This window comes from Eretmochelys imbricata, chromosome 7 (assembly GCF_965152235.1).
Source record: "Eretmochelys imbricata isolate rEreImb1 chromosome 7, rEreImb1.hap1, whole genome shotgun sequence".
NCBI lineage: Eukaryota > Metazoa > Chordata > Testudines > Cheloniidae > Eretmochelys > Eretmochelys imbricata.
The window spans coordinates 32,661,367-32,683,891 of record NC_135578.1 but is presented as its reverse complement, the minus strand read 5'-3'; the positions used below and the strand labels follow the sequence as shown (position 1 = coordinate 32,683,891).

The 22,525-nt window shown below is 52.0% G+C and overlaps 1 protein-coding gene across 1 annotated transcript in view; it reads left to right on the top strand.

Annotated features, from left to right (window-relative positions):
- The window catches only part of FRMD8 (FERM domain containing 8), a 40,676-nt gene extending 20,015 nt beyond the window's left edge, over positions 1 to 20,661 (top strand). The window contains exon 11 of the mRNA XM_077821301.1: positions 20,153 to 20,661. Within this exon, the coding sequence (XP_077677427.1) occupies positions 20,153 to 20,181 (29 nt within the window). The 3' untranslated portion in view covers positions 20,182 to 20,661. The remainder of the gene's footprint in view (positions 1 to 20,152) is intronic.
- Positions 20,662 to 22,525: the final 1,864 nt, after the last annotated feature.

Below are 22,525 nucleotides of genomic sequence, written 5' to 3'. Positions count from 1 at the left end.
CAAGATCATAACAGCACAATACCACCTTATTTCAGTGTGACTGGTTTGGAATGTGAGGATGTGACCGTACGCTTCCCAGCTTTTGGCTGCCCCTGCTGCTTGGCCAAAGGCCTTAGCCTAAGAACAAGGCCTCAGACTATCCTAGTGAGAGAAGGCCCATACACAGACGGACTTGTGATTTGGATTCTTTTTTTTATACCTCTATAACTAGCTAAGTGATATAAAAATACACTTAAGTTCTTAAAGTATAGGCCTTTACAGGCAGGCCTGCATAGCTATATTCTAACACTACCCGCTGGGCCAGCCTTCCTATTCCTCAAAGTTCATTTATGCTGTGAAACCCCACTTATGAAATCACTCCATAGTCTTAGTCACTCCAGATCAACTTGTCTCTTTTTGAGTCAAGAGGTGGTCATTCTAACGCTAGCAATTCAGAGGAGGAATGTAGAGCAGAGATGTGAGGAGGAGGAATGTGGGAAGATGGTGGTTGCTAGACTGCATCAAAGCACTGGTGCATTTATTTCAGTACCCACATGCTAAGAGTGGCCTGTGCCAGCTGGGTCAGGGGAAAGTGCAAGAATCCAGGTGGTATGTATTTATGGGATAACTTCCCCCTTCCTGACCACTAGTTAGGTAGTGGCTGGTTTATGTCCTGAAGAATGAAGGTTTATGTCCCTTCCAAAATATATATATGTGTGTGTGTATATTCTTATTCTGGATGTTCTTATCCATAGAAATGTTCAGTCCTTGGCTTGTCACCTCAGTACCATGGATGAAGGTGAACAAAGGGTTAACAGGAGTTGGTCATTTAGCCCACCTGGTTGCACCTGTCCTGGAGGGTGGGTTAGGCCTAATTAATGAGGAAACTCAGCTTGGGAGGGGATGGGTGGCAGCATATACAGGAATTTTAGAGCAGAAGGGGCCTGGAGGGAGAAACTAGAGTCACTGTCTGTAGGAGGGAGTGAAGAGACCTGTAGGGAACAGGAAGGATCTTGCAGGTCAAGGAGAAAGTCCAGGGAAAGGCTTGGTAGGAAGAAGACCAGGGAGGTGGCAGCAAGGGGTCTAATGAGGTGACCCTGGACTGCCTGTGTAAGGGGACTGTTGGCCCCTTACTGAAACTTAGTGGACTTTTTGGCTGGCCCTCTCCCAGTACCAAAAGAAAGAGGAAGGGCTGATGGGAAATCAAGACTCTGAGACCACGCTCCAGGTCAGCCTGACTGAGAGGCAGGCAGGCCAATGAGAGAGTCAGGAGTGTGGGGTCCCCGTACTCCCTGTGAGCTGGAGCTGCCTGGTCAGAGGGGCCGAGCTAAGGAGAGAGCAGGAGCCGGAGCAGCCCAGGGAGCAGATCCATGCTGGGAGCAGAGCTGCAGCGGGAAGAGCCAGAACCAGGGGCCACAGGAGCAGCCAAGGGAGAGCAGCCGTGGAGCTGGGACGGGAGCCGTCTGGACCCAAGTATAGTGAGCAGCTGGGGAGAGCGAGGGGGACCCTGGGCAGGGAGACTCCCCTAGCCAGGAGGTCTTGCAGGCCGGACTAGGAGGGGGGATTGATGGGGGAAGAAGGGCCCTGCCACCTAGCACCTGAGGCCACTGCCAGAGCGAGTGTCTGACTCACTGCACCCTGCAGCACAGCCAGGGCCTGGGACAGGTGAGGAACAGACTGTGAATGACCCTTACATTCCAGAGATGCTGTTTGTGGTGTCCCCATGACACAGGGCGGGGGGATGGATTTTCCTTTCCCATTTTTTCCTTATTTTTTTTAAACTGGTTGCTGTTTACTAAATTGTATGTAAACGGTATGTAATGATCAGTGGGTCAGGGAAGTGTCCAGTGGGGAGAGAGCACCCCGGAGTGGGGACAGCCTGTACCCTGCCCTAAGTGACCACAACAAGGTTGGGGGTTGAGCCCCCAGGAATCCTGGGCCCAGCCTTGTTGGGGTTACAAGGACTCTGCCACACAGGAGTGTGGAAGGGGAGCCCTTGAGGTGAGACAGACCTCTGGGGAAGGGAGTGGGAGCAAGGACTCAGATCCTTTTGCTAGCTAATTCCACCAGGGTAGTGTATAAGCCAGGAAAGTTCCCCACAATAGCAGGACAAATCCTCCACTTCCCCTGTCCTAGGTCCCTGGCACTGGACTGGAACCTAGTTTAGATGGTCCACCAGACACTGATAAGGTGGTGTGAAGGCCCTGAAACACGGATCTGGATAGCTGGAAGCCCTGATAAAAAGGTGCATAGACCACTGGGCCCAGGCTCAAGGGCAGCAAACAAGACTGAGGCACTGGAAGGAGAACTAGGAAGGCTGGCCCAGTATGTAGGAAGCTATTACTCTGGAAGGGTTGGGACTAAAGCCCAGCTGGCCAGACAGCTGAGCCATGTGAAGGAGACAGACCATGGTAGGGCCAGATCAGCTGTCAGCAGGGAGTGTTAGATGAAGTGAGCCCACTATGCCACACCCAGCCATCAGGGGTGTCCCAGCAGTGAGTAAACTCCTCCACAATCACCTTGTTGCTCAGGCTAAGTACATAGGATGGGGAGAATAGCTGCTCAGAGTTAAGTGCTAGTTTTCCCTAGCTGTATGGGGAGTTTTGTTTGTTCTTCAAGTGCTTGCTCATATCAATTCCAGTTAGGTGTGTGCGCACGCCAAGACACTTTTCCCTAGCAGCTACCCGTCGGGCCGGCTGTGGAGCCCCCTGGAGTGGCACCGGTATGGCGCTCTATATACCACCCTGCCGACCCAACCCCTTTTCAGTTCCTTCTTACCGCCATTGTTGGAACAGTGGTCTCTTGCGTGCAAGTGTCCCACTAATCTCTAGCTCTTCTGTTAATCTCTGTATATAGTTACCCATTGTTAGTTAATAGTTCTTCGTTAGTTGTTTCTCGCTACTTAGCAGGTTGTGGGGGACTCCCCCTCCAACACGCGCCCCACAGGGCCTCGGGGCATGCCGTCTCAGGGCTTCAAACCCTGTAGTCCCCACGCTAAACCGATGCCTATGGGCGACCCCCATGGCTCCTGCCTCTGGTGTCTGAGAGAAGCCCATCAATCGGACAAGTGCAAGATCTGCAACTTTCAAACCTAGCACCAGGAAGGAGAGGGACATACGCTTAAAGCAACTCCTCATGGAGTCAGTCCTCCTTTTGCAGCAGGACCCAGCCCCAAGCGCCTCGGTGCAGACCAATCCTCCTGTGGAACTGTCTGCGGTGCCGAGAAAGGACTCTGCACGCCAGCCCAGGAGCCGCAGGTCCCCCGGGCCCCAGAAACGTTCTCCCCGGCACCACTCTCATTCCCCAGCTGCCCTCAAGAAACAGACCAAGGGGAAATCCCCCCAGCAGGTTGCTACAGCTACTGCACCCATGGAAGGGGACGGACAGGGGACTGGCCTATGGCCGGCAGACCCTCGGGCCGTGCAGAGCCATCGCAGGTCCCTGTCTCTCCTGGAAGCCCTGCTCTCCTGGACTCACCACGGCTGCATGTGGGGGAAGTTATGATGCCTTCCACCCTGGACACTTTTGAAGCCACTAGGGGGCTCATCGAAATGACGGCACCTAAGCCTCCCATATGAGGGATAAGCCTCCACTCCCTGGGAGCGTGGCATGGTCTAGAGGCAAGCCTGCCATGTTGGGTCCGTCTGCCCCCTGACCTGGATTGCCGCGCCGCTCTGAGTCCCAGCACCGTGCCTATGCCCCGCGCCGGTCTGACTCGCGGCACCAATCCGACTGGCGGCACTGCTCCCATAGTCCCGACCCTTGGAGCCGCTCCCGTTCAAGGTAGTCGTTGGCAGATAAGTCATGGTCCCGCTCGAGGTCCAGGTCCCGCTCTGTGACCTCACGGCACTGTTCTAAGCACCAACCTCAGCGTGCATGCCATTCAAAAGGCAAGGGAGCCTAAGGCAAGACATTTTGGTGCCCCAATGGCAGTTCTGGACTCCTTGGGCATACCATCAGGCCCAGGGCACCCCACCAGGTATTCCACTGCACTCCCCCCCCCCCGGTCCTCCTGTTCGGGATCTCACCTCCCAGAGGCAACTCTCAGCTGCCCACCCAAGTATCCTCCGCAAAACCTGGACCCAGCACCACGTTGGCTTGCCGAGGCTACACCCAGTGCCCGTGAAGACCCGGTCCCTACAGATCAAGGGGCCACCACAGAACTGGTCCTACCAGTTAGTTCCTCCTCACCATCCCCTGATGAGGCAGTGGCAGGCACCTCAACATCTGGGCACCTCCCATGGATTACAGGGCCCTGCAGGAACTCCTCCGACAAGTAGCCCTGAATATGAATCTTCAGGTGAAGGAAGAGGTAGAACGGGAGGACCCAATGGTGGACACCTTGGCACCAGAGGGCCACTCTAGGGTAGCCTTACCCATTATAAAAACTATCCGATCCAATGCCAAAACCATTTGGCAAACACCTGCCTCCATCCCCCTACGGCCAAGGGGGCCGAACGTAAATACTTTGTTCCCACTAAGGGTTACGAGTATCTCTTCACCCATCCTCTCCCATGCTCTCTCGTGGTGGAGGCGGTGAATGAAAAAGAGAGGCAAGGTCAGCAGGCTCCCGCACCCAAATCAAGGGAGGCTAAACGGCTTGACTTGTTTGGAAGGAAAATTTATTCCACAGGGGGTCGGTCTCTCTCTCAGGATCACATACCAGCTTGTGGTCCTGAGTAGATACAACTACAACTCATGGTCCTCGATCCTAAAATTGAAGGAGCGCCTCCCCTCTGAGTCGCAAGCGGAGTTGGGGACCATTGTGGAAGAGGGTAAAGCTGTTGCCCGGACTTCTCTCCAGGGCTCCCTCGATGCCGTAGACTCTATGGCACGTACTCTGGCGTCCGGGATTGCGATGAGGCGCAGTGCTTGGCTCCAGTCCTCTGGTCTTCCCCCGGAGGTCCAGCAGACCCTGCAGGACCTTCCCTTTGATGGCCAGGGCCTATTTGCCGAGCGAACGAACTCCAGGCCGCATAGCCTAAAGGACTCCCGGAACACAATAAAGTCCCTCGGCATGCAAGCTCCGGTGACCCAAAGGAAGCCCTTTGAACCACAAGCCACTAAGCAGCGGTCTTTTCCTCCTAGGATCAGACAGGACTTCTCTCGTAGGAAAAGTAGATACAACGATGCAAGCCATCATGTCCTCCATCTGAGCAGGACCAAGAGCAATCCAAACCCCCTTCGGGCCCTAAGCACCCCTTTTGAAGGTGCGCACCTTCAGGCTATTAAGTGAAAACGTTGCCATGTAGCCAAGACTTCACAGTACCACAAGATGCTGCAATCCAGATCAGGTCTCTGTGGTTGGAGTGCTTGCTGCTATAAGAGTGCTGTACCAGGACACGGCCTTCCTCAAACACTGCACTGCTGTCCACAACCTGGTTGCCTCCCCTCCTTTCCTGAACTGTCTATCCCGCTTCTACCGTGCATGGTCTCTTTCTTTATTACATCAGACCGATGGGTGCTCCGCACGGAAGAGGTGGGATAGTCTATTCAATTCTGCTCTTCCCCACCCTCCCATCCCCCTTGCCCATCCCTCTTCAGGGACCCTTCTCACGAACAACGTCTCATCCAGGAGCTCCAGGTTCTTCTCGCCCTAGGAGCGGTGGAGAAGGTCCCTCAGGAACTCAAAAGCAAAGATTTCTACTCCCGATACTTCCTCGTCCCCAAAGTGAAGCAGGGCCTCAGGCCCATTCTGGACCTGCGGGAACGCAACAAGTTCATACTCAGCGTGAAGTTCTACATGGTCTCCCTAAGCACAATCATCCCTTCCCTGGACCCGAGAGACTGGTACGCCGCCCATGATATGAAGGACACTTATTTTCACATATCTGTCACCCTGACTCACAGACAGTTCCTCCATTTCATGGTGAACAATGTGCATTACCAGTTCACGGCCCTCCCGTCTGGGCTTTGCACAGCACCTCATGTCTTCACCAAGTGCATGGCGGTTGTAGCAGCCTTTCGCCGCCACGACCGCGTGCATATTTACCCTTACCTGGACGACTGGCTACTCCGGGGCCGCTCCCGTCAGCAGGTGGAATCGCAGGTGCAGCTAGTCAGAAACACATTCAACTGATTAGATATCATACTCAATATCAGCAAATCAGTGCTCACCCCAGCTCAAAGGCTAGAGTTCATTGGAGCCATTCTGGATGTGACTCAAGTGAGAGCATTCCTGCCAGAGACCTGTCACCTAGCCCTCTCGCAGATAATCAGCAACCTTTGCAGCTTTCCTACCACCATGGCAAGGCAATGTCTCAGGCTGATAGGTCATATGGCATCCTGCACATACGTGGTTCAACATGCCAGGCTGTGACTCAGACCCTTGGAACCACGGCTCACATCTGTGTATCGCCCGCGTCACGACAGTCTGGACGCAGTGCTGACCATCCCTCGGAACACCCTCGATTCCCTATGGCGGTGGCTGAATCCCCACGCGGTAAGCGCCTGGGTTCCTTTTCGCTCACCCCAGCCCATCTTGACCTTAGTCACAAACGCGTCTGCGCTGGACTGTGGAGCACATCTGGGAAGCCGGACAACTCCGGGCCCGTGGCAAGTAGTGGAGCTGGTTTTACATATCAACGTCCAAGAACTCCGGGCGTCCAAGATCCACCTCACCTGCCCAGCTTTTCTGACGCACTTGCAGGGCCGCTATGTAGAGGTGTTGACGGACAACACAATGGCTGTGTTTTTATATAAACAAGCAAGGCGGAGCCCGCTCATCTCTTCTCTGTCAGGAAGCCCTCCTACTACGGGACTCTTGCGTAGCCCACTCATCCTTCTCCAGGCTTCATACCTGCTGGGCATTCAGGATGTGCTGGCGGACAGTCTGAGTAGACGTTTCCACACACACGAGTGGTCGACTTGCCCGGACATCATCCACTCCATCTTCTGCAGTTGGGGGTTTCCCCACATAGAATTGTTCGCCACATGGGCCAACAGAAAGTGCCCAAGCTTTTGCTCCTTCAGGAGCCACAGCCCGTGCTTGGTTGCAGATGCGTTCAGGATTCCATGATCTGGGCAGCTGCTATACCCCTTCCCACTGATCCACAAAGTGCTTCTCAAAGTCCGCAGGGACAAGGCAGATGTCATTTTCATGGCCCCAGCCTGGCCTCGCAAGTGCTGGTACCCCACACTTGTCGGTCCAGCCACTGATATGGCTACCTCTCATTCCCGACCTCATTACACACGACCACGGTCACCACCTTCACCCAGACCTTCAGTGTCTCCACCTCATGGCCTGGAGAATCCGTGGCTGAATCAGGCAGAGCTCGCCTATTCGGATCCGGTGAGGCAGGTACTTCTGGAAAGCTGCAAGCCGTGTACTAGGGCCACATACAGGGCGAAATGGAAGAGGTTTTCCAGCTGGTGCGCACAAAGGCAGGTGCTCCTGCTCCAGGCTCCCATTCTTTGTATCCTGGACTATCTCTTCTGTACCTAAAGGACCAGCATCTGGCGTTTGGTTCCCTCAAGCTCCACGTCACAGCTATCTCAGCCTTTCACCCAAGCGATTTTGAGCGTTTGGTGTTTGCTTACCCCATCGTGGCACGTTTCCTGAAAGGCCTGGGGAAGATACATCCCCTGATGAAGCCCCTCATCCCGGCCTGGGACCTTAACCTAGTCCTCTCCCAGCTCATGAGCCTTTAGCTTGAGTTCCTTTCTTGTTCACTCCTCTACCTCTCTTGGAAAGTAGCTTTTCTGGTGGCTATCACCTCAGCATGACAAGTGTCTGAGCTGTGGCCCCTCACCTCTGAGCTCCCATACACAATTTTTCATAAAGACAAGGTACAACTTAGGCCTCATCCAGCTTTCCTTACCAAGGTGGTGTCCTGCTTCCATATTAGCCAGGACATCTTCCTGCCAGTCTTTTATCCAAAGCCACACAACAGCCCTCAAGAACAACAGCTGCATTCGCTGGATGTTAGGCGAGCGCTCGCTTTCTATATCGAGTGCACAAAGCTGTTCTGAAAGACGACCCAGTTGTTTGTTGCTATAGCAGATCCGATGAAAGGATTGCCAGTCTCTTCCCAGTGGATCTCCTCCTGGATCACAGCTTGTTTCCGCACCTGTTATGACTTGGTGAAGGTTCCTCTGCCTGCCATCACAGCTCAGTCCACGAGGGCACAGGCCTCGTCAGCAGCCTTTCTAGCCCAAGTACCTCTCCAGGAAATCTGCAGGGCTGCGACGTAGTCTTCTGTGCACACCTTCACGTTGCATTACGCCATCGTCCACCATTCTAGGAATGATGCGGCCTTCAGCAGAACAGTACACCTCTACCCCGATATAACGTGGTCCTCGGGAGCCAAAAATCTTACCGCATTATAGGTGAAACCACGTTATATCGAACTTGCTTTGGCCTCGAGCATTTCCGTTAATAGTCACTTCCCGCTCCCTAACTGACCCCTCAGAACCCCTGACCCATTCAACCCCCGCCCGCTCCTTGTCCCCTGACTACCCCCTCCACAGATCCCCCACCCCTAACCACCCCTCCCAAGACCCCACCCTCTATCTAAGCCCCCTGCTCCTGGTCCCCTGACTGCCCCCTCCAGAGACCTCCCCATCCCTAATCACCCCCAGGACTCCACCCCTGCCCCCTGACAGGCCCCCCGGGACTCCCACGCCCTATCCAACGCCCCTGTTCCCCGTCCCCTGACCGCCCCGCCCCCAGAACCTCCGAACCATCCAACCCCCGGGCCCGGCACCCTTAACACGCCGCTCAGAGCAGCGTGTTGGAGCCAGACACGCTGGCGCGCTGATCCGCTGGTATGCACAGCCCCGCCCCCCAGAGCACTGCTTTACCGCGTTATATCCGAATTCGTGTTATATCAGGTTGCGTTATATCGGGGTAGAGGTGCAATACCTTGACTCCAACCTCACCTCCTAGGTAAGGCTTGGAAGTCACCTCACTGGAGTTGATATGAGCAAGCACTTGAAGAAAAACCGGTTAGTCACCTTTTGTAACAGTTGTTCTTTGAGATGAGTTGCTCATATCTATTCCATCCCCCCCGCCTTCTCCTCTGTCGGAGTAGCCAGCAAGAAGGAACTGAAAGGGAGGTCGGGCTGGCAGGGTGGTATATAGAGCACTGGATCGCGCCACTCCAGGGGGTTCCACAGCCGGTCCGTCGGGCAGCTGCTCGGGAAACGTTTCCGACAGCCACGCACACGGCGCGTGTGCACACCTAACTGGAATAGACATGAGCAACACATCTCGAAGCACAACAGTTACAGAAGGTGAGTATCTGATTTTTGTTGCTGTCAGAACAGCTCTTCAGGGTGTGGCACCTGGCATCACGGGGGGAGGCCCAGGCTCAGTTATGGTGGGGTCTGTGCAGCACCCAGTGCGACAGGGACCCTAATCTTGGTTGGAGTCCATGCACTATCACTGGGCCCCCCCACCCAGACCCAAGTGGGGCCTCTGTACTGCCATAAGCTAGAAAATTTTTAATAACTCAGGCCGAGACTTTTTTTAAAAAACGACTTAATGATTTGGGGACTTCAACCTGACACATTTTAAAAGGGGCTGGTTTTTAGTGGGTGGGTGGCCCATTTTTTGCTGCCTCAATTCAGGTGCCCAGTCAATACAGATAATGAAAATCTTGTCTGCAAGTAAAATCTCTTGCTGGAAATCCAAGCCAGACAACACAAATGAGAAATAAGGCATACATTTAACAGTGCAGGTGACTGACCATTGGAATGAACAGCCAAAGGAAGTGGAGGATTCTCCAGCTCATTTCAAGACTTGGATGCCTTTCCAGAAGTTATTCTAGTCAGTTACAAGTTATTGGGCTCAACACACCAGTAGTGGGGTGAAATTCTCAGGTCTGTGTTATACAGGAGGTCAGACTGGATAATCTAACACTCTTCTGGCCTTGATCTCGATGAAGAATTCTTCGCTGCATTGAAAATCTAAGCTCAGAGACTTGAGGCAGGAAGGGTCCATTGGGCTTTTAGTCGAGCAACCTAGTTCTCTGCTTGTGAAACTTCTCTGCAGAATGAAGGAACTGAAAAAACACCTTGCAGAGACAAATCCTGCCACGAGGTGGTGCAAATGGACCGTGTCCCATGCCTGTTTGTTTTTCCACCCATAGGGCTGTTTCTGTTCCTTTGTTCAGAAGCAAAGCTTGCTATGCCCCCGATGCCTCGAAGGCCCATGGGGACAGTGCTGCTTTTGTCAGTTGTGCTGTAACATTTTCAGAGCACTCAAAATGTGGCATTAAAAAAATTGGGCTGGACAGCAGCAGCCAGTGCTAAGGCCCCATGGAAAGTGGCAGAAACAGCTGGATACAACAAAAACTGCTGTCTGGAACGCACACGTAGTTCTGCCTTTGCCTTGTGCAAACTAAAGGGGGTCTCGGATGGAGGATGTCTTCCTAGGGTCCTGTCCCAGGCCTTGGATACAGTATCTTGCGGCATTTAAATGCTTGTCAGCTGGTATTTGTATCTACGCCATCTGTCTGTGGCTCTTACATCCCCCGCTGCAACCCCACCTCCACCACAGATCTGAGTGCCTCACACTCTGTCGATAGAACAGGAGGACTTGTGGCACCTTAGAGACTAACAAATTTATTAGAGCATAAACTTTCGTGGGCTACAGCCCACTTCATCGGATGCATAGAATGGAACATATAGTAAGATGGTAGACAGATAGATACAGATATATACAGAGAATCATGAAAAGGTGGGAGTTGCCATACAAACTCTAAGAGGCTAATTAATTAAGATGAGCTATTATCAGCAGGGGAGAAAAAAACTTTTGTAGTGATAATCAAGATGGCCCATTTAGACAGTTGACAAGAAGGTGTGAGGATTCTTAACATGGGGAAATAGATTCAATATGTGGAATGACCCAGGCACTCCCAGTCTCTATTCAAACCCAAGTTAATGGTATCTAGTCATTATGCAAGGCACTGCATTTAGCCGTATGGAGTGGAAATCTATCAACTGCATGAAAAAACTTGCACAGATACAGACAGACATCATCTTCCTTTCCAAATGCAAACAGATGGACATCGTACCAAAAGGACTGAAGGTAAAAAATCCATTACAATCTACATACCACACAGACTATGCTGACAGCTTGTGCCACACGCTCTCAAAGAAACTGCGGAACCACCTGATCAACATCCTCTACAGCAAACAGGGAAAGATTAAGAATGAGCTCTCAAAAATGGATACTCTCATAAAAAACCAACCTTCCACACAAACTTCCTCGTGGCTGGATTTTACTAAAACTAGACAAGCCATTTACAACGCACACTTTGCTTCTCTACAAAAGAAAAAGGACACTAAACTTTCTAAACTACTACATGCCACAAGGGGCCACAGCAATGGTTCCCTCAACCCACCTAGCAATATTGTTAACCTATCCAACTATACTCTCAGCCCAGCAGAAGCAGCTGTTCTATCTCGGGGCCTCTCCTTCTGCCCCTCTACCCCCACGAACATGATACAGTTCTGTGGTGACCTAGAATCCTATTTTCGACGTCTCCGACTCAAGGAATATTTCCAAAATACCTCTGAACAACATACTAATCAACAGAGGTCTCCCTACCAACACTACAGAAAGAAGGATTCTAGGTGGACTCCTCCTGAAGGTCGAAACAGCAGACTGGACTTCTACATAGAGTGCTTCCGCCGACGTGCACGGGCTGAAATTGTGGAAAAGCAGCATCACTTGCCCCATAACCTCAGCCATGCGGAACGCAATGCCATCCACAGCCTCAGAAACAACTCTGACATCATAATCAAAAAGGCTGACAAAGGAGGTGCTGTTGTCATCATGAATAGGTCGGAATATGAACAAGAGGCTGCTCGGCAGCTCTCCAACACGAGTTTCTACAAGCCATTACCCTATGATCCCACTGAGAGTTACCAAAAGCAACTACAGCATTTGCTCAAGAAACTTCCTGAAAAAGCACAAGATCAAATCCACACAGACACACCCCTGGAACCCCGACCTGGGATATTCTATCTACTACCCAAGATCCATAAACCTGGAACTCCTGGGCGCCCCATCATTTCAGGCATTGGCACCCTGACAGCAGGATTGTCTGGCTATGTAGACTCCCTCCTCAGGCCCTACGCTACCAGCACTCCCAGCTACCTTCGAGACACCACTGACTTCCTGAGGAAACTTCAATCCATCGGTGATCTTCCTGATAACACCATCCTGGCCACTATGGATGTAGAAGCCCTCTACACCAACATTCCACACAAAGATGGACTACAAGCCGTCAGGAACACTATCCCCGATAATGTCACGGCTAACCTGGTGGCTGAACTTTGTGACTTTGTCCTTACCCATAACTATTTCACATTTGGGGACAATGTATACCTTCAGATCAGCGGCACTGCTATGGGTACCCGCATGGCCCCACAATATGCCAACATTTTTATGGCTGATTTAGAACAACGCTTCCTCAGCTCTCGTCCCCTAAAGCCCCTACTCTACTTGCGCTATATTGATGACATCTTCATCATCTGGACCCATGGAAAAGAAGCCCTTGAGGAATTCCACCATGATTTCAACAATTTCCATCCCACCATCAACCTCAGCCTGGTCCAGTCCACACAAGAGATCCACTTCCTGGACACTACAGTGCTAATAAACAATGGTCACATAAACACCACCCTATACCGGAAACCTACTGACCGCTATTCCTACCTGCATGCCTCCAGCTTTCACCCTGACCACACCACACGATCCATCGTCTACAGCCAAGCTCTGCGATACAACCGCATTTGCTCCAACCCCTCAGACAGAGACAAACACCTACAAGATCTCTGTCAAGCTTACAACTACAATACCCACCTGCGGAAGTAAAGAAACAGATTGATAGGGCCAGAAGAGTTCCCAGAAGTTACCTACTACAGGACAGGCCTAACAAAGAAAATAACAGAACGCCACTAGCCGTCACCTTCAGCCCCCAACTAAAACCCCTCCAACGCATTATTAAGGATCTACAACCTATCCTAAAGGATGACCCAACACTCTCACAAATCTTGGGAGACAGGCCAGTCCTTGCCTACAGACAGCCCCGCAACCTGAAGCAAATACTCACCAACAGCCACATACCACACAACAGAACCACTAACCCAGGAACTTATCCTTGCAACAAAGCCCGTTGCCAATTGTGCCCACATATCTATTCAGGGGACACCATCACAGGGCCTAATAACATCAGCCACACTATCAGAGGCTCGTTCACCTGCACATCCACCAATGTGATTTATGCCATCATGTGCCAGCAATGCCCCTCTGCCATGTACATTGGTCAAACTGGACAGTCTCTACGTAAAAGAATAAATGGACACAAATCAGATGTCAAGAATTATAACATTCATAAACCAGTCGGAAAACACTTCAATCTCTCTGGTCACGCAATCACAGACATGAAGGTCGCTATCTTAAAACAAAAAAACTTCAAATCCAGACTCCAGCGAGAAACTGCTGAATTGGAATTCATTTGCAAATTGGATACTATTAATTTAGGCTTAAATAGAGACTGGGAGTGGCTAAGTCATTATGCAAGGTAGCCTATTTCCTCTTGTTTTTTCCTACCCCCCCCACCCTCCCCCCAGATGTTCTGGTTTAACTTGGATTTAAACTTGGAGAGTGGTCAGTTTGGACGAGCTATTACCAGCAGGAGAGTGAGTCTGTGTGTGTATGGGGGTGGTTTTTGGAGGGGGGTGAGGGAGTGAGAGAACCTGGATTTGTGCAGGAAATGGCCTAACTTCATTATCATGCACATTGTGTAAAGAGTTGTCACTTTGGATGGGCTATCACCAGCAGGAGAGTGAATTTGTGGGGGGGGGTGGAGGGTGAGAAAACCTGGATTTGTGCTGGAAATGGCCTAACCTGACGATTACTTTAGATAAGCTATTACCAGCAGGACAGTGGGGTGGGAGGAGGTATTGTTTCATATTCTCTGTGTATATATAAAGTCTGCTGCAGTTTCCACGGTATACATCTGATGAAGTGAGCTGTAGCTCACGAAAGCTCATGCTCAATTAAATTGGTTAGTCTCTAATGTGCCACAAGGACTCCTTTTCTTCAAGCTTAGCAGTTTCTCCTTGGAGTCTGTTTTTGAAGCTTTTCTGTTGCAAAATTGTCACCTTTAAGTCTGTTACTGAGCGGCCAAAGAGGTTGAAGTGTTCTACCGGTTTTTGAATGTTATGATTCCTGATGTCAGATTTGTGTCCATTTATTCTTTTGCAAAGAGACTGTCCGGGTTGGCCAATGCACATGGCAGAGGGACATTGCTGGCACATATCACATTGGTAGATGTGCAGGTGAACGAGCCCCTGATGGCGTGGCTAATGTGATTAGGTCCTATGATTGTGTCACTTGAATAAATATGTGGCCAGAGTTGGCATCAGGCTTTGTTGCAAGGATAGGTTCCTGGGTTAGTGTTTTTTTTGTGTGGTGTGTGGTTGCTGGAGAATATTTGCTTCAGGTTGGGGGGCTGTCTGAAAGCGAGGATTGGTCTGTCTCCCAAGATCTGTGAGAGTGAGGGATCATTTTTCAGGATAGGTTGTAGATCTCTGATGATGTGCTGGAGAGGTTTTAGTTGGGGGCTGAAGGTGACGGCTAGTGGCGTTCTGTTGTTTTCTTTGTTGGGCCTGTCCTGTAGTAGGTGACTTCTGGGTACTCTTCTGGCTCTGTCAATCTGTTTTTTCACTTCAGCAGGTGGGTATTGTAGTTTTAAGAATGCTTGATAGATATCTTGTAGGTGTTTGTCTCTGTCTGAGGGATTGGAGCAAATGCGGTTGTATCTTAGAGCTTGGCTGTAGACAATGGATCGTGTGGTGTGTCCTGGATGGAAGCTGGAGGCATGTAGGTAAGTATAGCGGTCAGTAGGTTTCCTCCTGTGAGGGAGGGCAGTGCTGTTACACTGTGACACAGAGAAGCTTTGTCTACGTTGGAGCTGGAAGGTGTAAAGTCCAGCTGAAGGAGACCTGCTACCACTGGCTAAGTGGGGTGAACTGCAGGAGGGGCCAGTGTCTCAGGTGGGTACATACTTGAGATGGCCAGCTCCTGGCACTGCAGCTATACTCTGTTTTAGCCTGCTAGCTAGATGAGAGCAAGCATGGGTATGTCTCCTTGAACTGTAGACATGTCCTTGGTGACTTTCCCAAGGTCATGCAGGAAGTCTGATGGTGTTGGGACTTGAACCTAGGTCTCCCAAGTCCACAACTAGTGCTACCCCAGTATGACTTCCCTGTGGGGGACCCATTGACTTGGAATAAAAGTGGCTAGTTTGATTTAGCTAAAACCCGTCCCAAATGCCATAAATGAAACCAAAAAAAGACCTCTTCTACTGGAACAACAATGTCCACCTGGGAGAAGAAGTTGTGCCTGTTTAAATAGATGGTCTTAAATTTACACCTCAGGCTATTAAGTGAAAACGTTGCATGTAGACAAGACTTCACGGTACTAAAAGATGCTGCAGTCAGGGTCAGGTCCCTGTGGTTGGGGTGCTTGCTGCTGTAAGAGTGCTGTATCAGGACACGGCCTTCCTCAAACACTGCAGTACTGCTGAATCCATAGTGCAGAGAACATGGCATCTAGGCATTGCTTGTTGCGGAGCATTTACTGAGCCACTTTGCTCTTTGTGAGAGCTCCGGAGGAGGTGTATGTGAGTGTTTCCGTGCACTGAATCCACCAGGGGACAGGGCTGTCTAAGGGTTCAGTGAGATAGCGGCAGGGGTGGGAATAGAACCTAGGAATCCTGATCCCAGCCCTGTCCCTTGTTTTAATCTGCTAGAACCCACTCCCTTCCCTCAAACTGGGACTAGAACCCAGGGGTCCTAGGACTCACTCCTTTCCAGAGCCACAGTTCTGTGCCTTGATCATAGCTCTTTCTACCTCATATATATCTATAGCCTTGTAAAGCTTAGCAAATCTATTTCAGTTTCTCTCTCATGAAATGGACACTGCTGTTCCAGGAAGTGTGCCCATAAAACCCCTCTCTAAATAGTGTGGCCAGGCCCAAGCATTCCAAAATCATGAGACTGGCTTAAAAAAAAAAATCACGAGGCTTTTTTAATTAGCAGTGTTGGGTCTAGTCACTTTGCCTGCTGGGTTTGGAGGCCTTAGGGGTCACATCTCCAAGCTAACGAAGGCTGCTAAGCAAAACCCAAATCCAAATGGAGGTGGGGAGCGCTGGCTCAGCTGCTGCAAGGGGCTGGTCTTGTTCTGATGATGCAGTTGCAAGCTGTGCCCGGATTTCAGCAGTGTAAACGTTGTATTTTTCCACACGATCTCCCTTGCCTGTTTTGCAGCTCTGTGCTGGTCACAAGACAGGCTTCAGATAGACTCACCCCATGCTCTCCTAAGCTCTTTAGGGACAGGGACCATTGTTGTTTGTACAGCACCTAGCACAACGGGGTCCTTGGCTGGGGCTCAAAGGTGCTACCAGCCAATAATAGTATCTCCATTATTCTCTTAGCTGTGAAGTTAAACAGGATGTGAACCATATCCAGTCCTCGGAGACTACTAGCATGAGCTGGGTGAAGCCGTGTTGTGGTTGAGTTAAAACCTCACTGAGATTGATTGGTCTGCAGTCACCCTTCATGTAACATGCTGAAGGATAAGCCCCCGCCTAAGACAAAAAGAGTTGGTGAACATGCCAAGGAGCTTTTGCTGATTACTGTTTAGGGTGGGGGGTGGCAGAATAGGCAAAAAACCTGGGAGAGACTAAGAGTCAGGGACTGTGGCTGATCCTGGAAGAAACCCCACCATTATGGAGAGGTTTGGGGGTCAGGGGAGTAGGCTGAAAAGCGGGCTCTTGGTGCAATGAGCAAAGGGAGCTGTTTCCTGCTATATGATCGAATTGGCCCTGCCAACACTGGTTCTCCACTTGTGGGGTAACTCCCTTCCCTTCATGTGTTGTTATATAATGCCTGCATTTGTAATTTTCACTCCATACATCTGAAGAAGTGGGGTTTTTTTTACCCATGAAAGCTTATGCCCAAATAAATCTGTTAGTCTTTAAGGTGCCACCAGACTCCTTGTTGCTTCCCTATTCCAGGACTCAGGCCTTTGTCTGTTCTTAACAAACAAAACAGCAAAGACCATACAGATCACCACATTTCTGCTCCCATCTGGAATGCCCCCGGGGCCCTGAAATTTGACTAGCTATTCAGGTTGAAAAGAGGCAACACTATTCAGAAACTGAGACCCGTGTGCTAACAATAGCATTTGTCTATTCTGCAGCTGCCCAAAGAAGCATTAAGTCATTCCTAGCATGCATTTTGTCTCTAGCTGAGCAACGAATGTCAGGGCAGCAGTGGAAAATTCCTTCCGCTTGTTCCTGCCTTTGCTGGAAAGAGCCAGATTTGGGTGTTGCCTCTGCTGTTGCAGAACTCAGGCACTGTAGAAAAAACGCTTTGGGAACTGAGATTGCTGTGCTTTGGGAAGTGGTGGGGGAGCCCACAGGGTGGTTCTGTGTGTGGAGGAAGTAGGGTGACTGGACGTTCTGTTATTGTTTGGACCATCCTGATATTAGAGGCTTTGTCTTACATAGCCAACTATACGCCTCTCTGCCCCCGAAAAAAAGTGTCCCAATTTTTCAGACTTGCTATCTGGTCACCCTAGGAGGGAGGCTGGGGGGGAAGGTGTGTTTGTTTGGGGCGGGGGGGGGGAGTGCCTCGCGGTGGGGGGGTTGCATAAGAGAGTGAAGTGGAGAAGAGTTTTGGGGGGGATGGGTGGAGTGCATTGGCTCCAAGAGGGCAGATGGGTTTTGTGTGTGTAGATGGGGTCATTGTGGTATGCAGTCTGATGCATCAGGAGTTGCTGTGGTGTGTGTTTACAGAGGGTGCTGTGTATGAGGTGGCAAGGTGTGGTGTGTTGTGATGGGGGCTGTGTGAGAGGTGGCGGGGTTGTTGCAGGGTGTTATGCACAGAGAGGCTTGTGCTGTGTGTGAGGCAGTGGGGTTGTTGTGGTTCCTAGTTTACGGAGGTTGTGCTATGTGAGGTTGCAGGGTTCTTGTGGCATGTTGTGTACAGGGGTGTTCTATGTGAGGCAGCCGGGTTGTTGTGTGTGAGGCGGCGCGGCAGGATCATTGTGTGCAGGGGGGTTGTGCTGCGTGTAAGGCAACAGGCTCTTGTGGTGCATTGTATACAGAGTAGTTTGTACCATGTGAGGCGCCATAGTCATTGTGGTGTGTTGCGTATGAGGTGTCGTTCTGTGTGAGGCAGCAGGGGCATTGTTTTATGTTCGGGCATCCCTGTGTGTGAGGCAGCAAAGTTGTTGTGGTGCATTGTGTACAGGCGCCGTGCTGTGTCAGGCAGGGGCTGTTGTAGTGCACTGCGTGCAGAGGCAGTGGGGTTGCTGTGGTGCGTCGTATACAGGAGGTGTTTTATGTCAGGTGGTGGGGTTGTTGAGATGCATTATGTATGGGGGCTGTGCTGTGTCGGGTGGGGGAGTTGTTATGCGTTGTGTACTGGGGGGTGTCAGGCAGGGGTTGTTGTGGTGTGTTGTGTACAGTGGCTGTGCTGTGTGGCGGGGGTTGTTGTGGTGCGTTGTGTACTGGGGGTGTCAGGCAGGGGTTGTTGTGGTGTGTTGTGTACAGTGGCTGTGCTGTGTGGTGGGGGTTGTTGTGGTGCGTTGTGTACTGGGGGGTGTCAGGCAGGGGTTGTTGTGGTGTGTTGTGTACAGTGGCTGTGCTGTGTGGTGGGGGTTATTGTGGTGCGTTGTGTACTGGGGGGTGTCAGGCAGGGGTTGTTGTGGTGTGTTGTGTACAGTGGCTGTGCTGTGTGGTGGGGGTTGTTGTGGTGCGTTGTGTACTGGGGGTGTCAGGCAGGGGTTGTTGTGGTGTGTTGTGTACAGTGGCTGTGCTGTGTGGTGGGGGTTATTGTGGTGCGTTGTGTACTGGGGGGTGTCAGGCAGGGGTTGTTGTGGTGTGTTGTGTACAGTGGCTGTGCTGTGTGGCGGGGGTTGTTGTGGTGCGTTGTGTACTGGGGGTGTCAGGCAGGGGTTGTTGTGGTGTGTTGTGTACAGTGGCTGTGCTGTGTGGTGGGGGTTGTTGTGGTGCGTTGTGTACTGGGGGGTGTCAGGCAGGGGTTGTTGTGGTGTGTTGTGTACAGTGGCTGTGCTGTGTGGCGGGGGTTGTTGTGGTGCGTTGTGTACTGGGGGTGTCAGGCAGGGGTTGTGGTGTGTTGTGTACAGTGGCTGTGCTGTGTGGTGGGGGTTGTTGTGGTGCGTTGTGTACTGGGGGGGTGTCAGGCGGGGGTTGTTGTGGTGTGTTGTGTACAGTGGCTGTGCTGTGTGGCGGGGGTTGTTGTGGTGCATTGTGTACTGGGGGGGTGTCAGGCGGGGGTTGTGGTGGTGTGTTGTGTACAGTGGCTGTGCTGTGTGGCAGGGGTTGTTGTGGTGCGGTGTGTACTGGGGGGGTGTCAGGCAGGGGTTGTGGTGGTGTGTTGTGTACAGTGGCTGTGCTGTGTGGCAGGGGTTGTTGTGGTGCGGTGTGTACTGGGGGGGTGTCAGGCAGGGGTTGTGGTGGTGTGTTGTGTACAGTGGCTGTGCTGTGTGGCGGGGGTTGTTGTGGTGCGTTGTGTACTGGGGGGTGTCAGGCGGGGGTTGTTGTGGTGCGTTGTGTTCGGGGGGTGGGGGGCGTTGGTTGCCCAAGGCTGGCTCCCACCCACCTATCCTAACCACAGACTGTGACTGCACTCAGCTCTCGGTCCCTTCCCCTCCCCCAGTCACGTCCTGCACGGGTGGCTCCCTCCTCCTCTGCAGTGATGCGACTTCATGCGCAGATATCCCTCCGCCCCGGCCCTGCCCCCCCTCCCCGCTGTAAACACAAACCATTAAAGGTTAAACACCAACATGCACCTCGCCCTCCCCATGAAGGGCTGGGTGCTCCCCTTGCCCTGCCAGAGCCTGGGATGGTACCTGGCCCCAAAACCAAAATTACCCCCCCACATACATTCCTGGCTGGGGCAATATTTACCAACACCCCCTCTCACTCTGCCAGGGGCTGGGATAATATTCCCCCCCCCCACACACACACACACACACCCCAATTACCTCCCCTGCCCCCAGTCCTGGGAGGGATTTGTCTTTACCCCCCCTGCGGGAAGTAGGGCGCGGGGTGGGGGGAGGCTGGGACAAATATCCCACCCCCGTCTCTCCCATGATAGGGTTTATTTTGTATCCCCTAATTAGGGCAACTGGGACAACAGATGTGGGGATGAAGCTCCGTTTGCCCACCGCGGCCCCAGCCAGGCTGGCCCCATGCCAGCTGAGACCCGCCCTGCTCCTCCACAGACTCCTTGTGATCCTAGGTGAGTCAGTTAGCCCAGTTGTTCTCAATTAGGGGTCCAGGGGCCTTGAACATGTTTCAGGGGGCCCCCCAAGCGGGGCCAGTGTTAGACTCACTGGGGCCCAGGGCAGAAAGCTGAAGCCCCACCACCTGGGGCTGAAGCCAAAGCCTGAGCACCTTAGTTTCATGGGGGCCCCTGTGGCATGGGGCCCCAGGCAATTGCCCTGCTTTCTACCCCTTAACACCGGCCGTAGCTTTTATAAGCAGAAAACCAGTTGTGGCACAGGTGGGCTGTGGGGGTTTTATAGCGTGTTTGGGGGGCCTCAGAAAGAAAAAAGTTGAGAACCCCTGACTTAGCCATGCTGTGCCTCAGTTTCCCCATCCAGACAGAGGGAGTGAGGGCATTGCCCTGCACCACAGGGAGGCTGTGAGGCTAAATACATTGTAGTATCCGGGCACTTCACACACTAGTGAGGGCTGCCATATAAGTATCTAAAATAGACCCCAAAGGGACAGCCTTGTTTTTCTCTCCTATTCCTCCCCCACACCTCTGGGGGACATCCTGGCTCCCCATCCCAACCCCTTCCCCTCCCCTCCCCCCAATGTGCTTCATCCCCTGTTCCTTTGGCTGGATAATATTTAGTGCTTATTTCGGGCAGTATTTACGCTCCCACATCGCCATCCCCCTCCCCCCCCCCCCGCGTGAGGGAACTTTCCAGAACCTTCTCTGCAAACCGTGTTCAAAAGGGATATGAAATCTGATTTATCCACAAGCAGCTTCTACCCGTCTCTGCCTTGATTCACCGCCTGCTTCCCGTAGAGTGGGGGGAATGTATTGTTTTTGGGGGGGATCATGCTTATGGGGAGATAAAGGAGAGAGGGACTATTTTTGTTCCCTCTGGCTGGCGGAGGAATTGTCCCGATTCGGTTCCCTTTTGGGAGGTGCTGCGGCCACAGCTGGGGTTATATAAGGAGAGGGAGGAGAGGTGTTGTGGGGCAGGCTGCTGAGAGAGGAAGGAGAGAGCCAGAGAGGAGGGAAGGAGGGAGGGCTGGGGGTGGAAAGAGGCTAGAGGCAGCTGCAAGGGACAGAGGAGAGACAGTGAGCAGAGCCAGCATGGGGAGGGGAGAGAAGCACAGAAGAGGGGAGTGAGAAAAGGAGGTAGAGGAAAAGTGAAAGAAGAGGGTGAGGGAGCAATAGAGGGAGTTTGAAAGAAAGTGAGATGGACAGAGTGAGACAAGGGCAGGGAAGGAGTGAGGCGAAGAGGAAGAAGACCGTTTTCTCCCATAGGTGACAGCTGCGTGGGACTTGCCCCCCCTTGCCCTTGGTATAACGTGCGTATGGATGCCCCCCACAATCCAGGCTGCGAGTGGCGGGTGGCTGGACCACAGAGGCAGGGAGCCTGGGTTTGGGCAGGGGGTGTATGGAGAGCAGAGGCCAGTGGGGTAAGTGTTTTGGTCTCTGGTTGGTGGGAGGAATAGCCCAGAAGTGCCACAAGAATTGCTGAGCAGAAAGGCTCTTCATTCCTGTTTTAGGCTATTGGTATGAAAGTCTTAATCCATGGCTAGGGAGGGCCTGGCAGCTCAGGGGAACACCCCTGATTCGCCTTGGATCAGTAGAAGATGGTTATACCAGGAGATGGGGCGTTGCCCCTTCTTAATAAGGGATAAACAGGCACCTACATGATAGCAAATTGAACAGCTGGTATCGTAAACAATTGGTCACATTGCTTACTGCAGCTTGGTGACGAGTGTGGTGTAAGAACCTACAAAGAAAAGAATAAGCGATGTGTACTAGTGATGCTGCTTGAACCTGTGGGACTCTTGGAGGGAGGGGTGGTGTGTGCAAACCCTTGTGCAGTTTTCTTTTCCAGGTGGCAGTATTTCTGTCCCTCTGTCCCCCACAACTCTCCTTCTGGAGTCTGGCTCTGGACTTGGAATTAGTCTCTTCAGGTCACTTCACCCCGCCCTCCCCTTCCCTCCCTATTAAAATTCAAGAGCCTCAGAGTTGGTAATATAACTTTTTTTTTAAATAATTTCTCTCCGGCTACCGGTAACATAGAGGTGTAAAGGGGATAAGAGCAGCATGGGGATGGCGGCATAAACCGCTGAGCTGGGAAAGAGGGAAAATCCCTTTTATCCATAATACAGCCTGATCGCTGATCCTAGCATTCTTGACTAACATATTCTTCGGTCTGGGTGGGGATTGGCCTGGGATTTAAAGTAACTTAAGCAACATGTGCCTGGTGGCTTTGGCGGAGGGGTGGGGTGGGTTCATA